A 17,621-nucleotide genomic window follows, 5' to 3' on the forward strand; every position below is an offset into this window, starting at 1 on the left:
ATGTTGAAGAATCACAGAACAGTTGAGGTTGTAAGGGATCCCTGGAGGTCATCTTTTCTCTGGGCTGAACAGTCCCAAATCTCTCAGCCTTCCTTCACAGGAGAGAGTCCTTTCATCACCTATCTGAGATGCTGTTAAAGGACTGAACAATATTTCCAGTGAGATCTGACCAGAGTGAGGAAGATGGAAGCAATTTGATGACTGAAAAGAGAAGGGATAGAGGGGTATTTAAAGCTCAAATTGTGGCATTTTGCCCATCTTTTTTCCCGATAACTACCCAGGAAAGGACTGTTTCCTTATTCTTGACGTAGCCTCAGTTCTCAAAGAGATGCACTGCATTATCTTGTAGCAAGGTAGGCAAAGTGACCTCTCATGGTACCACCTGCCAGGGGGGAAATCCACTGGGAACATCTCTCAGCTCTGCAGTGAGTATTTAGGCAAAGCTTTCTCAATGCCTTCAAGACAAACCAAAAGCAAATGATAACAGGGAAAAATAATCTCCTCATATCTTCCTCTTTGATAGCAGCATATGCTTTAAAATTCTCATGCAAGGTCTGCCAGGGAGCAGACAGAGAATGCAGAGGGCGGCTGCTCTGTACAGCTTCCTCTGTCCCCTAGATCTGGTACCCGGGACCAAATCTGCATGTGCAATTTTGCTGTTTCCAAATATCTGAATGATTGTTAGGCAGATGTTTGGGGCAAAATTATGCCAGGCACTTTTCTGCCAAGCTGCTGCCCAGCTGGGTGGCCCTCAAATTACACTGGTTCCAGGGGTTGTTCCTATCAGGAACAGGCACAGCACTTGGTGCTTCCCCATGTTGAACTTCATGAGGTTAATTCCCGTTGTTTCCTATATATATATATGTATATATATATATATATTTCTTGAAACAGATCATTTTGTTTTCAGTTTATTATTGTGCGAGTCAAACTAAAAAGCAGACTCTCTTTTAGTTTATCAAACATATATTCAATAATGAACTCTTGGGCTATACTAAAAAGAACGAACTTTTGCAAAAGATAAAGTAATTCTCCCAAAATCCTTTTTTTTTTCTTTTTCTTTTTTTAGCTAAGTGACATTTTTTCTATTTAAGGAACCTATAAGGAAAATTAAGTTTCAATACAGCCACTGAAAAGTTCACTTATTCATTCTGCATAGCCTGCCTGCCACTTACTTTGGTATTCTAATTTTCTCAAGAAAACCCACCATGATGACTTTTCTGTGCTATCTTGATTACTCCAACAAGAGTAAACTCTGTGTTGCTGTTTCTGTTTACATATTGCGTTATTATTTTCCTGTTGAGTCTTCCAGAAAGCATGAAAAAGCAAAACAGAGCTGGTCATTGGTACAATGTTGACCTAAAGCTAATGGAATGTTAGTTGTTTATTAGTGCATTTTATATTTAAGGTAAATTGCTTTCCATTTCCAGTATCTCCCATTTCTGGCTAGAGAATGTCTGAGAAAACACTGGATTATGCAAACACATGTTTATGTTTAAAAACCACCTTTTTAATAGATCAATTTTTAGAAAAAAACTAATTCCAGAAAGTATAAGAAAGAATAGTGAAATATATTACATGGAACTGAGCAAACACAAAATCATAGACTCATTTTGGTCGGAAAAGATTGCCAACCCTTATCCCAGCACTGCTGAGTCAACCACAAAACCACGTCCCTCTGTGCCACATCTACATCTCTTTCAAACACTTTCAGAGATGGAGACTCAGCCACTTCCCTAGGCAGCCTGTCCTGATGCTTGACAACTCAGTGGAAAATTTTTTCCTAATAACCAATCAAAGCCTCACCTGTTGAAATTTGGTGTCATTTTATCTCGTTGTACTGCTTGTTACTTGGGAAAAGACACCGACTCCCACCTTGCTACAAATTCCTTTCAGATAGTGGTACAGAGTGATAACATCCCTCCAGAGCTTCCTTTTCTGCAGCCTAAACAACCCCAGTACCTTTCGCTGCTCCTTCACATCTATCTCAGTAAAATTACTCACTTCTCATACTTGAAAACACTGCAGTTGTTTGGCTGAGATAGAACTGCCACTTAAATAGAGCAGACAGGATTTCAGAGAAAAACTGTAGGTACCTAAATAAAAAGTGGTATGCAGATAACTGCGTGGAATGTCAGAGCCACAATTTATTTTGGCTTATTGTCCTCCTGAGGTGTTTTAAGGCTATGACTACAAGATTCTTCAAGATAACAAATGTCTTCAAGGAAAACTCAGGTGAAAACAAATAAGCACCAAATGCAGAAAAAACACATACAGGGGAGTGGTAATGACATATATGTGATGTTATCAATAGAAAGAGTAGGATTGCAAGAAGGACCATCAAGTTCCCACTTCTCAGTTATTTTGTGAACATCTATTTATGCAACAGCTAACAGAAGCACGTTTGTTTATGTTCCTGCTTGACAGGAGCTGCTCCTGGAGTGCTGATATATACACATACAGAAGTATATTTACAAAGTATGCATATTTATACAAAACTTTTCAAAAAAACACATTAGAGAGAAATATTCAGTAAGAAACACTTTGGACTTTTGTTTCTTTTAAAGGAAAATATCTTCTTAAGTAGATTTTGCTGTTTGTGTATTATACAAATACAGAACTTTAAGTACCCACATTCTGAAAATTAAACATAGTTATTGTACATTGTATATTTCGAATGAAAATTCAAATAAAACGAAGATGTTTACTCAAAATAGTTTTGTGCATCAGATGGATAGATAATGAATGCTGTCAAATGTTTTATGCATGTGAAGACAAAGTGGTTTGTAGCAATTTTTACAACTTGCAAAATGACACATAACAATCTTGATAGATTTCACTTTCCTTCTTATTTTTTTTTTTAATTTTTAACAAATTCCCACTAAACTCAAGAGAAAGGAGGCAGATTCAACTCAGACAACTCAAACACATATCTCAAGACACTAGAAGAGCTACCTAAGTGGAAAAACATGATCTTTCCCTAGTTTCCCTTTTTTTTTTTTTTACACTATTTATAATAGGTTTTTGAATATTACTTTCAGCATTTTAAAAAAATTTCCTATATGAGAATGAAAAATATAAAATTAAAATAAAGAATACATTAAAGAAAAATATGCAACATGGGTGTATGAGGAAGAGTGACTGGAGGCCTCAATTTCATATTTCAAAAGGTTAGTTTTTTTAATATATCTCTGGCAACAGCAAAGCTCTTTCTAAAAAGTATCTATACAACAATAAAAGAACTTTTATTACTGCTTGATACAGCTTAATGATGAACCTTACCTGTTTACCACCAAGGCACTTTTTGCATCAAGTTTTATATCTAGTCATTAATGAAAAACACATATTTAATATCAGTGCTTCAGTAAACTGATTATTCCATCACTTTTTAAAATGAACTGCCACATTTTTATGGAAGACTTTCTTGCACATGCAACTTTTCATTTATTTTTCCCTTGTATTTACGGAAAGACATGGATTCAGTAAACAAATAACTAATTTAGGACTTTGAGGCACTAGTCTAGGGCTATTCCAAAAGTAATATATTCCAGTGGTTTTGGAACATGGTTACTGTAACACCTCTGTTTTCTTTTTCTACAAGTTCTCCTTGTCCCTTATTATTCTAACTGCTACCCAATGAGACAGGCTAGAACACCTCAGGAGAAATTAATCAGCATTCTGACATCCCTACAACACCACTTGACTATTGATACCAATCTCTGCTTGCTACATATTTTCCTGCCTATAATTATTCATAGACCATATACATCATGTTCTACCACTCGGGTTCTCTTCTATATTTGAGATTCCAGGATGGCTGCAGGAAGTCAGTGCTCAATCATTGTATGTCCACTTCTTGCAATTGCTCATTTATTTCAGTCTATCATCCTCCTCTCTATGTGGACTTCTGCATACTATTAGATGATTAAATACTGCTAATCCAAATTACAGAAGTCAGTGTGATGATATTAATGGGTAAAGTGAATGGAACATTGTCAGCAGCACATACCCACAATCTATTAATGCATCCCATTTCATTAATGCAGACATACTGAGAAAATGTATTTCTTATATACACCTTAAAATTAAATTAATAAATAAGCAAAGGTGTGTGGAATCAGAGATATAAATTATTTTAGTTTGTCTAGGAAATTCAAATAACAAATTTATCTAACTTTGATAACTTCCTCTCTATCCATTTAGTGCTATACTGCATTAATTTCTCACATCAGGCAAAATTCCAGTTGCTGTTTTCTGGAGTTTAATTATCACCTCATTTTTATGGAAAGGAAGGTAATTATAGAAGAGATTTCAAAACAAACTTAGAATGCTAGGCTACTTTTTATGTGATGAGCTATATAACCTTCAAATGCTTTCATAATATTTGCACTTAGCCACTATTTTATATGCTAGTTAATAAATTGCTAATTTGTCTAGCTCATCCAATTATTTGCAAGGGTTTTACACTTGATAGCAAACATCAGGAAGTATTAAAAATACATCATTGTGAATTGCAAAGATCCATAACAGCCTTTTAGTGAAGAAAGTTCTGGGAGAAAACCTAAATTACTAATTACTGAGGAGCAGTAATACAGTATCAGCATCATCTCCCAGCCCAGGTTGCTATATGAACTCAGTGACTCTTCAAAGCAGGAAAAAAGCACTCAGGTCTCCTGAATGGACGTGTGGAAACAAGACTCACTGGGCAAAAGAGCTAGTCAAGAACACAGCAGGATCATGAGAGGGATGAGCTGAACAGATGCAAGCTGAGATGGCACAGCTGCAGAGCCTGGGTTACTGGGAATACATATTGCATCAGCTGTAACACAGGCTCCTACTATTCAGATGCTCCTCTGCCATACCGAGCTCAATCTCAAAACGGTTTTTACCTGCTGTAAATGCATTAAAGTCAGGGTAGTTTTCAGTCAGAGATTGCATCAACAGAGGGCTGAACCTCTGTTGCTCCGTGTTTTCTCCTGCTGCTACAGAAATGAGCTGCTTCTCCCTGATCTGAATGTGCAAAGAGGCTGTGTGTTGATGTAGTAACGGTGCTATGCCTCATGCTGTCATCCTAAATATTTCTGTTGGTTTATTGAGGAATAGATATTAATAGAAAATGAGAACAAATACAGCTGCACCCAAATTAAGTTTATTATTGGGTCATTTCCTACCTGAATGCTTGTGGTAATTGTAATTTGTCCTAAGTAAGAGGAAATTTGTATTTTATCATCCAAAGACAATGTTCTGTGCACATCCATGCCTAACATTTAACTACACAATTGTTTATAAACGTTAAAAGGACAAAAGTAATCTGCAACTACTTCAAGAATATATATATGTATTGGTTCTTTCATCAAAAATTTCTTATTGTCATAGAATAATTGAACAGTTTTGAAAAGATAGTTTCATCTAATTCCAACCCCTAAGCCATGATATGTGACACCTTTCACTAGACCACATTGCTCAAAGCCCTATCCAGCCTGGTCTTGGATTTCCAGGCATGGGACAACCTCTCTGGGCAACATGTGCCAGTGTCTCACCATCACTGCCAGTAACAAATTGCTTCCTAATATCTGACCTAAACGTATGACCTCAGTTTAACATCATTGCCCCTTGTCTTATGACTACGTGCCCTTGTAAAAACTCTGTCTCCAGCTTTCTTGTTGGCCCTTTTAGGTATTGGAAGGTGGATTATTATAAGGAGTCCCTTGGAGCCTTTTTTTTCTCTCTTCTGAACAGTCCCAGCTCTCTCAGCCTGCCTTCATAGGAGAGGCGCTCCAGCCTTCTGACCAGTTTTGTGGTCCTGCTCTAGATGCACTCCAGAAGCCCCGTGTCATTATGGGATCTCAGAGATGGATGCAATACTCCATGTGGGGCCTCAGGAAAGTGGGGTCAAAGGGCAGAATCAGAGAGTCACAGAATAAGCCGAGTTGGAAGGGACCCACAAGGATCATCAAGTCCAACTCCTGGCCCTGCACAGTACATCCCCAAGAGTCACACCATGTGCCTAAGAGCATTTTCCAAACACTTTTTGAACTCAGACAGACTTTGTGCTGTGACCACTTTCTTGGGGAACCTGTTCCAGAGCCCAATCACCCTCTGGGTGAAAAACCTTTTCCTGGTGTCTGATCTAAACCTCCCCTGACACTGTTTTATTCCATTAGCAGGAAGCTGCCTCAAATTGCTTGTCACACTTCTCTTGATGCCACCCATTTATTTTTTACACAGGCACAGATGTCATACATTCTAATCACTGGTATAACTTGATGGGAAAATTGTCCCATGGCATTTTGCAAACAATATTGCCACAGCTGTTTAGTGAAACAACTGCAATAGCAGCACCTAGACACAGACTTGTGAAATACTAAAAATATAATTCTATACTATACTTTTTAAAAGTACAGTTTATTTTATATTAGAACTAGTAGGTACTTCTGAAGGTATAGTCTTCAGTCTAAATATGGACATGAAAACTTAAATGCTGCAGAATTGTTAGGGAATATCACAAAAAAAAAAATTAAAGCCTTTCTGAGTAAGCTTGTAATATAGGTAATATAGGTAGCTTTTAGTTCAAATATTTTGTTTCATTCCATTCAAGAAATTAGTGGATTAAACTTACCAAACACGAAAGCACAATCTATCATCATAACTCCTATTCCAAATAAAAAGTAACAAAATGCTTTAATAAAATTTACACTTCCTACTTCACAGAAAAATGGGGGCAATTTTACCTTCCTCTTTCTGTTGACAAACTAGCAAGCTAGTTGAAGCTAGTTATCTTTTTTTCTCTAGAAGTCTTAAAAATTTCTGCATTGGAAGACCCATGAACCATACATAATATTTTAGACAATTACTTAAGGATCAAATACACCACATATCAAACATTCTAATTTCTCTCTGAAAAATTCAGAGAGACTCTTGACTTGCAAACTTTTATCATAGGTCAAAAAAAGTTAGGGAAGTATTTGACTTATAAAGGAAAAATAAATTCTAGAAATCTATAAGGTATATTACTATCATTCTATGTTTTGGTGGGTTTTCTTGGTTCTTTTTGGTAAATTACTTTCTGAAAATTATAATAATTTTGAGCAAAGAATGAAGTCAAAACTCCGTTTCTTTTCTCTAACTGTATTACTCTTTTCCTTAAATATCAATAGATTTTCATTGGACCAAAATCTTGGCAATATTTATTGACTGATTTAGACATCCCCCATCAATCTTGGAATAGAAAGTTATTTCACCATTTTCTGATAAAGAAAATGTTAAGTATAACCCACAAAGCAACAAATGTCCTATAGTACCTTTGTTGTTATCCATTCCTCCTACAGCATAAAGTGTTCCAACGGTAGATTTTCTGGGCTTAGTTCTTGGACTTTGCATGAGAGTTCTTCTTTCTGGTAAAAGATGATATTTCATGGCTTCCAGAATAAGCTTCTGGCATTCTAGGTCATCCTTAAAAAGTGCATGGTTTTCCAAGTCAGCCAATATCTGTGAATGACAATAAATGAATAAAAAATCCTAGAAATTCCTAGAAAAGCAATACCATGCAATGAGACACAAACACAAATGGATGCCACAAGCATATTTCTTTATTCTAGAACACAGTTTTGCAGGGCTATTTTTTTCTTGGAACACAGAGAGAAAATTAAATAGTTAATTGATTGTTAAAGGATTTTAAGGCTGAGTGAAGCCTTCACTAAGCCTTTCACTAAGCCTTTCACCAGCCCTTAAGACTAAAATCTTACTAATCTTTTACTGAAGGCGTTGAAGAAAACGAAATATTCTCTTGTAGACTGACTTATTTTTTAATGGTTTCCACCACAACATTGAAAGAACCCAGAAGGCATCTCTTTGCAGGAATATCCCTTATTTTTAAAACCAAACTGACACAATATACCACCCCAAAACCAACAGCGCTCAGTGCATACAGGTAAAATAATGTTTTATTATGTCTCCAAAGAAGAAGGCTGGAAGTTGTAAAAGTTGTGTTTGATTCACTTGGCTGTATCTACCAGCTTTTGAGATTTTGTAAATTACCATGAAAGTTTTCAAGATCTCATTCAATTATGCAATCTGGATTAACCTCACAACTGACCTAGGTCTGAGCAGGAGTTGGACTATAGAACTCCTGAGGTCTACTCCCACCTGAATGATTCTTTGATTTTGTGATTTCACTGAGTCAGGCCAGAAGAGTGCAATATCTGCCAGACCCATGTAGGTACCTCAGATAACCTAAGGCATCCAAATTAGAGCAAGATTTAATTGCATATAACAGCATATCTGTACAGTGCAGTAAATTTCTAGATATCATAGAACATCTATCTGGGAGATCAAATAACATTCAGAGAAACAGCTAAAGGCCAGGACGCAGGGGAATTTCATTTCTGGAGTCTGAGGATGTCTTCCCACAGCCATGTATACACAAACATATGCAAATTGTTTTGTGCTTGCCTAAAGATAGGAAGCTAGATCCCTTTTAAGAACCCTCAGCTATTTCAACTGTACTTCAATGGCTGCAGAAGAAGCTTGAATGTCCTTTGTCAATCTGTCAGCCTTTGGCAGATAACACGTTTTCTGCAACATCTAAAATATTACCAGCTGGCTCATGTTGACAGTTGTCTGCTGCTGATTTTAGGCATCACTCATAAAATGAGTCTATGGCTGAAAGAAAGGCAATATGTGTTACAGTCCTCAGTATCAACACAGGCTGAGGAATGAGCAGATGGACACCAGCCCTGTTGAGAAGGGCTTGGGGTGCTGGTGGATGAGAGGCTGGACATGACCCAGCCATGGGCACTCCACACAGAAACCAAACGTGTCCTGGGCTGCATCCAAAGCAGCGTGGGCAGCAGGGCAGGGAGGGGATTCTACTCCGCTCTGGTGAGACCCCATCCCATCCAGCTCTGGAGTCCCAGCTCAGAAGGAACACGGACCTGTTGGAGAGAGTCCAGAGGAGGGCCACCAAGATGATTAGAGAGATGGAACAGCTCTCCACGAGCAAAGACTCAGAGAACTGGGATTGTTCAGCCTGGAAAAGAAAAGGCTTTGGAGTGACCTAACTGCAGCCTTCCAGTACCTCAAGGGAATTTACAGGAATGATGGGACAAGACTACTTACAAGAGCAAGCAGTGACAGGACTAGGGGGAATGGTTTCAAATTGAAAGAGAGTGGGTTTAATTAGATATAAGGAGAATTTTTTTTTATTATGAGGGTGGTGAGGCACTGTAACAGGTTGTCCACAGAAATTGTGGAGGCCCCACCCCTGGAGGTGTTCAAAGCCAGGCTGAATGGGGCTTTGAGCTACCTGATCTAGTGGAAGGTGCACCTGCCTTTGGTAGGAAGGTTGGAACAAGATGATTTTCAAGGCTCCTAACAACCCAAACCACTCTGATTCTATGACTCTATGATTCTTTGATTCTATGATGAAGGTTTCTGTGTATTTGTATGTGCCTGTTCTGGTTATTATTTAATTAATGTTACAAAATAAGAATATCAAAAGTATGCTTATAAACAGGGGTGCTAGGTATATTTCCTAACAATAGGTTAATTTTTATCTCATGATCTTAAGATTTTTCATATATTCTTTTTAGGATTTTTTTCCTTTACAGCATTCAGCACACTGCTCAGTAGACTGGAAAATCAAAGATCTGAAGACAAATCATGTCCAGATTTTAGGCAGGATGATTGTAAAATGATTTAACACACATTTAGAACTACAAAACCAGAGTACTCTGTCAACATTAACTAAACAGGCACAAGAGAGCTAAGAAATCAAATTACCAGTTTTCTCTGCACAAATTTGAGGCAATATTAAGATACATAGACTTCCTAATGTTTAATGGAATTAATGAAATTGATGACAAAGGTTTTTATGGCAAGCTTATTATATCAGTAAGGATCAAAGTCCAACAATAATATTGATGATTTCTTTTTAGACAGCTACTCCTTTACCCAGAAATACTTAGGCTCCTAAAGCAAATATTTATCTATGAAATCTTTCAATTAATTTTCCAGGTATTTCAAATAAAGAAGAAATAATCTGTGGACACTGTGAACACTGTTCTGTCCCAAAATTCTAAGACTTAATTCACCAACCACAAACAAGAGCTGAATCTCTTTTACTTTCAATTTAGAAATGCAACTTAAAAATTAATAAAAAATGGAAAAAAGTAACAGAAAAAATAGAAATAGAATTTTTAAGTGGACAGAAACATTTCTTCACACTCCTTAAAATAACAAATCATTAATTCTTCCTATTAACTTTTTAGAATGTGGACTAACTTGTGATAAACACTGGATTTCTGAATCTCCTAAAGGCTAGAAGTTGTGAATAACAACAACAAAAAATAAATTGAAGCTACTACTTAGAAACCAGAAGTTATATAAAGCTGTTTCATGCTGTCTAAATTTCACTAATCTGCTTCAAAGTTTTTCTACTCCACAGCTATCTTTCCTGATTATGTCAAAACAATCAATATATTTTTATTAAATCAGGATGCACTTGATCAGGAAATTCAGTTAATAAGGATGTTTCCCTGGAAACCATATTATGTTCAGCTTGCTCTTCCATGTCTATGACATATTTCATTAAGAGAGAATTGTATCTAATATTAAATGAATATTGCTGGGCTTTGTAATGTGGAAATTCACAGAGCTGTAGCTTCTCAGAAGGCTACAATATCTGTGCTACGCCAGCATAGTTAACTTTAACATTGCTAGAATTTCTCAGACTAGCAATATCCTTAGAATTTTTTGTCACTTTGTGTCATCATGTTTCTCATTTTCTCCAGTTTAAACCCCCAAAAAAGGCCCTTCTTAGATGTACTTCCAGCACCATGCTGCAGAGAGCAGGCACGTTTCAAGTCGGCGAAGCACATTCAGTTTGAGATCTGGAGTGTAAAGCACTCAAGTACTGCCAAAAGGAAAGTCGAGTCTAATGACAAAAAAGGAGTAGCTGGGTACCAGTTCAGTGACCCACAGTGACACCACAGGACTGCACCGATGCTGCCTGCCTTGCTCTTACCCTCAGCTCCTTCCTTCCTTCCTTGTCGAACAGCTCTGCATTTGTTGCCTCTTGACAGCTCTCTACCAGCCTCTCTGTTATCTCAGTGATTTGCAGTTATGACTGTGGGGATCTGAATACTTGATATGAATGACATTAAGCAAAGTCACACATATTCTACATAAATGATCATCGGAGAGATGGAACCAATCCCTTTGTACCCTCTGTCATCTAGGATGAAATTCAGCTACTACTAGGGAAAAATGAGTACCACCTACCTAGAAAGAAAAAGAACACTTCTTTCCTTTACTCTGCTCTTGGAAGAGACTACAAGGCAATGGAAGAAGCAAAGAGCTGCCCTACCAAAGATTTCACAGTGAATTTATACTTCTGAAGAGGCACAGAACACTCCCTGGTTATTTAGAGTTTTCTATCTTATGAAAAGTGCAAAGTGTGACAATATTCACTCGGTCAGGATGAACTAACCTTAGATTCCACATTGAGATGTGCCTCAGACACAGTAATTATCCAAAAGGGGAGATGATGAAACACCATTGGATTCCTACCACTAAAAAGAAAAAGACATAGGTATTTCCTCCAGGACAGATATCAGGGCCATAAAAGTGAACAAAGTGAAAAAGTACTCCCTGCATGCCAAAATTAAATACTAAGCACATGCAAAAGTTTTAATCTGTAATCCAAGAGACAGATGTTTCCAAAAGAGGGACAGCATCATTCCAAATTATGCATTATGCAGTCAGTATCTTCCCATGGGTGTTTATTATGACTTAGAATCTTGAACAGTCCTTAACAGCATAGAATTATTCTGTACACCACTGATGAGGATGAAATTTCATACCCAAGTACATTAATTTTTTCACAGGCAAAAAGCAACTTCCACTTCTCCAAAATTTATCCCAGTATCTAGATGCATTCTCCTTCTGAAAAGCCCTAAAGAGTTCTGTGGCCTTAGAAATATACATGCCAATGTCATACAGAGCAGAGGATTAGAATTATCTTAATAGTATTAATAATTATAATAGAAGAACAAAAAGTCAGAAGTCTTTTGAATGCATTATGAATAAATGAAATGTGGATTTTCATGGCACATTTCATTTAAAAAAGTCCACAAGTCTCTTCCTTGATCCAAAATATATCCCAAGTCACTTGCCAACCTTGAGTCAGAGAATCACATTACCATATGAAAGAAAAATCTGAAGAATTAATGACCTAAAGTCTGCATTTTGAATGTTTTTCAAGAGAGAAGTATGATTAGCCATCATTGTCCTTTTCTGAGACTTCTTCCATGTACAGATTTGTTACAGCTGGTTATTATTGATGATCACAGCAATGCTGCTACCAGGAAAGAATAGACTTCTGAAATGTAAGGTCATGATTGTTCTTTGTACAGATTAAAATGAAAAGCAAATAAAGGGTTTATATGAGTTTCTGGAAAGAATAAAAATATTGCTTTGAAACTTTCCACAAAAAAAGTTCTCAGTATACTTTGAAAGTCTTACATGCTGAAGCTGCTCTAGTTAGGAAATGCTGTGTTTCTATGGACAAAGTTCCAATTTGAAGAATTTTTTATCTGTCTAAAGCTGGAAGGGGTCAAGATTCCTACATCAAAATATTGCCATATGAATACAAGTATTTCTATTGATTAATGATAAAGGAATAAATTGTTTGGCATTTGTATTTTCTGACCATATGACAGTTGAAGGAAATGCCTGTAATTCTATTGCAATTGCAATTTTCAACGAAATTAATTGCTATTCTGATTAAAACTTTCTATAAATATACCTATTTTAAGAAATATCTGTCAGGCTATTTATTTTTCACTGCAAATATGAAAGGAAAAAAGCCCCCCAGGAAGTGCTACTTCTTTTTTTACACAAGGATTAAACTCTGAGCTACTTCTGCTGGATAGTACTTCTGTTGGTATAAAGACTGTTAACATATTTCATCTTCTTCATTAAAAACCTTTAAACTTATGGGGTAGGCATAATAGTGACCTAAGGAATTTAATTATTTTGTTTTTTTTTTTGTTGTTGTTTTTTTTTTTTTGGTTTTTTTTTTGTTTTTTTGTTTGTTTGTTTTTGTTTTTGTTTTGTTTTTGTTTCATTGTGAGACACTGGAACGGATTTCCTTGTTTCTGCTATTTCAGTTGAAAATTTACAGCACATTTTCTTACCAGTTTGCTGGGCTTGGCTGGGAGAGAGTTCTATTTCTTCATAGCTGGTATGGGGCTGTGTTTTGGATTTGTACTGAAAAAAAAGTTGATAACACAGGGATGTTTTTGCTTTTGCTGAGCAGGGCTTATTCAGAATGAAAGCCTTTTCTGCCTCTCACCCCACATCACACACAGGAAACTGGGAGGCAACACAGCTCGGACAGCTGACTCCAACTGACCAAAGGGATATTCCAGGTCCTGTGGTGTTTCATGCTCAGCATCAAAGTTTAGGGGAAGGAAGAACGATGGGACTCTGGGAGTGATGGTGTCTGTCTTTCCAAATCGCTGTGGCATGTAATGGAAGCCTGCTTTCCTGGAGATGGCTGAACACCTGCTTGGTGTAACTTTCCTTGCACTGATCATGCACAGGCTTTTGCTTCACCTATCAAGCTGTCTTTACTTCAAACCATGAGTTTACTCACTTTTCTGATTTTCTTCTCCATCCCACCACGGGTGGGAGGTGAGCAAACAGCTGTGTGAGGCTGAGTTGCTGGCTTGGGTTAAACCACAGCACCAGCTTTTCCAATCTTAAACATCCATACTGCATATTGCATCCAGACTACATATTTTTTGTGTGAAGGTGCTTACATGCTTGTAAAAGTAGATTAAATTATATCAGAATCCAATATTGTCCAATACTATGGATTAATTCTAAATTAACTTTCTTCCTTTGCTCAAGGAAAAATGAAAGATAATTATGAAATTAATCACGGGTACTGGGGAATAGAATTAAAGTATGGTTTTCTTCTTTCAATATCACTCTAATTTTTGCTATTACAATATTAAGTAAATATTCTGTTTAACATTTATTCTTGAACAGATTTTAGTAAGAGATCATTACAGCTTTCTTGACAACTTACCTTAGAAATTTAAGTGATGTCCAGTAGTAAAGTAAAGTAAAATCAGCAAGATATTTCAATCATCAGTAATACTTTCAAATAAGGGAAAATATACAGCAAATCTTATTTTTATACATACTAAATAAAGTATTCATGAAAAAATCTTAAGAGGCTGGGAATGAGAAGAGCAGCATGTTTGCACTGTTTATGAGAGAAAATATTTGGGACTATTTATTAGGGATGCATTATTACAATGCCTGAGAATTATACTTAGAGAACAACAAAAAAGTTTAAAACCTTTATACGTTCAGACTAAAATTTCGAATAATCACCATAAAAAGACATCAGAAATTATGGATTAATTTAAAAAATGGGACAAATCAAAAAACCCCTTAGTTGTTTATAACAGAAGGTACAACATCAAGAAATGTATAATTGTGAATTTACTGCAAATATATTTATCACTCTTTCTTTCTTTTAAATTACTATATCTTGAAAGAAAAATGCACTGCAGTCATAAAATTATTTTCTGCAAATTTTTGCACTCTGAGGCATTATCAATAATGCCATTTATTTTACAGATCCAGATTGGCAAGTAGATTTTAAATAAAGAAAATTAAAATACTTAAGCATTCCATCAGTCTTCTCTTTAGGTTTTAAACAATGAAAAAACTATAAGAAGTGTTAACTTTTTTGGGCCTTCTAAACATAGAAAACACAAGGTCTCAAATTGATCCTGCATGTAGCTGAAGTTTCAACTCCATTTCTAAATCCCATTTTATCCATATGAACTTCTGCAATATTACTAAAAGAACTTTTTGTTTTGTTAGGAATTTAATACATTGAGCTAAATCCAACATAACCATCTGCTTTACTCACTTGACTTGTAATCAGGAGCCTTCTATTAAATTTTCTTAAAAGCTTATTTCTAAATTATTATTTCAGGTTTTGCTAGCTTTTAAAACACTATTTTCAATATTTTGTCTTAAAAATAAAATAATGAAAAATATCTGCAATTAATAGTACCTCAAATTTAGCACATATCATTTTGTTTTCTACCATCTTTTTTCAGCTCATTGAACATTCTGGATCTGTTTTAAATTCTTTTTTTCTCATTCATGTTTAATTAATGATTTCAGTAAAGTTTTTTTTGTTGTTTATTTTTTTTTTTTTAGCTCAGAGATTTCCAGGCATTTTTCTGTAGTAAGACAAATATTCAGTATATGAAATTCAATATTTGTGTTGCTTACAGACTAAATTATTCATGATGTGTTAGTCAAGCCAGCTGCTCAACCAACTCGGGAAGAAAGACTACACTAAATCCCTCAGATTTCTGTATTCTCAGACAAAGATTATTTTCTCATCAGCAATAAGATGCAGCAGACTTAAGGATCTTTAAGAGACTCTAGACTAGTTTTTCCTTGAAACATACAGCTAATCATTTCTATTACAAATAATCTACATTAGAATTTACTGCTCAGACATCACAGACTTTCATCAGTGTGACTGAAAGTCTGTGATCTCTGTATGCATGCAGGTGATAACATATTGCAAAGAGATCAGTCATATAGCAGTAATAATGATTAGTCTCAGACTGCAATTTTGGCAAAAAAAAATCTAATTTTATCTTCTATCTGAAATCTGAATTCTAGCATCTACTAAGCTTGCCCTTTTGATAACCATAGCTTTTGGCAGAAGAAATATGTTCAGCATTTAATTGATTTGCAATTCCTTTTCCCTAACACATTAAAATTATTTCATTTTTTATTTTCATAAGAAATTTTAACCTGGTTTTCTCCCTTTCAGTTATAACCAAGTCCTCCCTATTCCTCTCCCACACAGGGTACAAAATCTAAACCAAAAAAATGAATATAGCATAGTTGAAGTTTGTTTTCCTTAATTTATCATTAGATTACCCTAAAGAATTTGTTAGAAAGACAATCAACCGTGTACACACACATTCCCTGAGGCTGTATATTTGATTCAGAAATAAAGAAACTGACTTTCCCCCTCTCCCCTCCTCTCAAATAACTAAGTAATGGAACTGGAACATTTATTGGTAGCATCTGTGACAAGTAAATAAACTGTGGCATCGAAACCACTTTCACAACATTAACTCTTTTCCAAAGCTTATGATTTAACAAACCCATTTATTATAATCTTCAGTATTTTTTTCCTATAAGTAAACCTATGTTTTCTTTTATGACACTGTTAAAATTTTAACTTAACTTGCAAATGTGCCTATGTTTTTTGGCACACATATTGACTTTTATTGAAGTCCTTGTACAACTAGGTCTATCCTTGAAACTGGTAGTAACTTGACCAATTGACTTACCAACTGGATGGATTATTTTATGAATCTATGTATTTTACAGAGAGGTTGAAATAAAGAGGGCAAAATCTAAGATGCAAGCCTACTACATAATTCTATTGATACACAGATCTACATTTTACTTCTCCAGAAAATGAGGAAAAATATCTTTATTTCAAGATAAATTGTTTCTTAAAGTGAATATTAAGTTTCTAGATAAAGTTAGGTAAGGTCAATGTCTTGTAGAGTACCTTGTATTTTTAATTCTTTATTCCTTGAGGAAAAATTTAAGTTTATAATTCTGATAGCCATGTATATTTTGCCATAGGTTTAAAATACTACATAGGAAATAAGAAAAGGTCAAATTGCATTCAAAAGAACGTGAAACAAAAACTTAAAACTCCAATCACATTTTAAAAAAGAGAAAATATAAAAAATACCCCAATACTAGAAGCAACAAAAATGTTGGCCTTTGACAAAATGTTGGCTGGTCCCTTTTTGTTTGAAGATAGATGTTCTTTATTTGAATTTCTTCTGAAAAAAGAAAAAAATCTTTATTTTTTTTTCTTCTGAAAGTGACAAATAGGAGATTAGGTAAAAGCACGACAGATGCTAGCAAATGGAATACAAACATTATTCAGTCAATAACAACTAACAGCTCATATTTGAAAATTACTGACTTTTTTTTTATTGCAGTTACCTCTTAACTGCAGTTAGCTGTAGTCTACCAAAATTGATGCGATTTTTATAAAACTCTTATATGAGAATAAGTACAAAGAAATGGAGCATAAAAGAATCATTTTCCCCCATAATAACATTCTCCCGATTCAAATACAACCTTCAGTCTTAGAAGTAGGCAAAAAAGATGAATAAGAAAATATCAGAGAAGGGAGACTGCATTTAAGCACCTTTTCCAGATAGTGTATTTCATGTTTAAATGTTACAAATGTTGAATAGGAAGAATTCTTTTAAGACATAGACAATCTCTGAAATGTTGACGACTCAAGTAAAATTAGAAAAGAAAATGTGTCTTATTTTGTGCTTGTCTATTATGCTAAATCAATCCAAGGGACAAGAAAGAATGCAAAAAACAGCACTACACTACAAAAAATAGGGACTTAACATCACAGAGGGTAAGTCCAACCCATTTCTTACCCCTCCTTTTTTATCTTCCTTCTTTACTTATGATGACATATTTCAGTGACATCAACAGCAATAATGGTTTTTGCTTTTAAA

The 17,621-nt window shown here is 35.4% G+C and overlaps 1 protein-coding gene across 1 annotated transcript in view; it reads right to left on the reverse strand.

Moving 5' to 3' along the window:
- KLHL1 (kelch like family member 1) overlaps nt 1-17,621 on the reverse strand; it is a 183,932-nt gene that overhangs the window by 47,245 nt on the left and 119,066 nt on the right. Inside the window, exon 6 of the mRNA XM_014895354.2 lies at nt 7,302-7,488. Within this exon, the coding sequence (XP_014750840.1) occupies nt 7,302-7,488 (187 nt within the window). The remainder of the gene's footprint in view (nt 1-7,301; nt 7,489-17,621) is intronic.

Source organism: Sturnus vulgaris, chromosome 2, assembly GCF_052056855.1.
Source record: "Sturnus vulgaris isolate bStuVul1 chromosome 2, bStuVul1.hap1, whole genome shotgun sequence".
In the NCBI taxonomy this organism is placed as follows: domain Eukaryota; kingdom Metazoa; phylum Chordata; class Aves; order Passeriformes; family Sturnidae; genus Sturnus; species Sturnus vulgaris.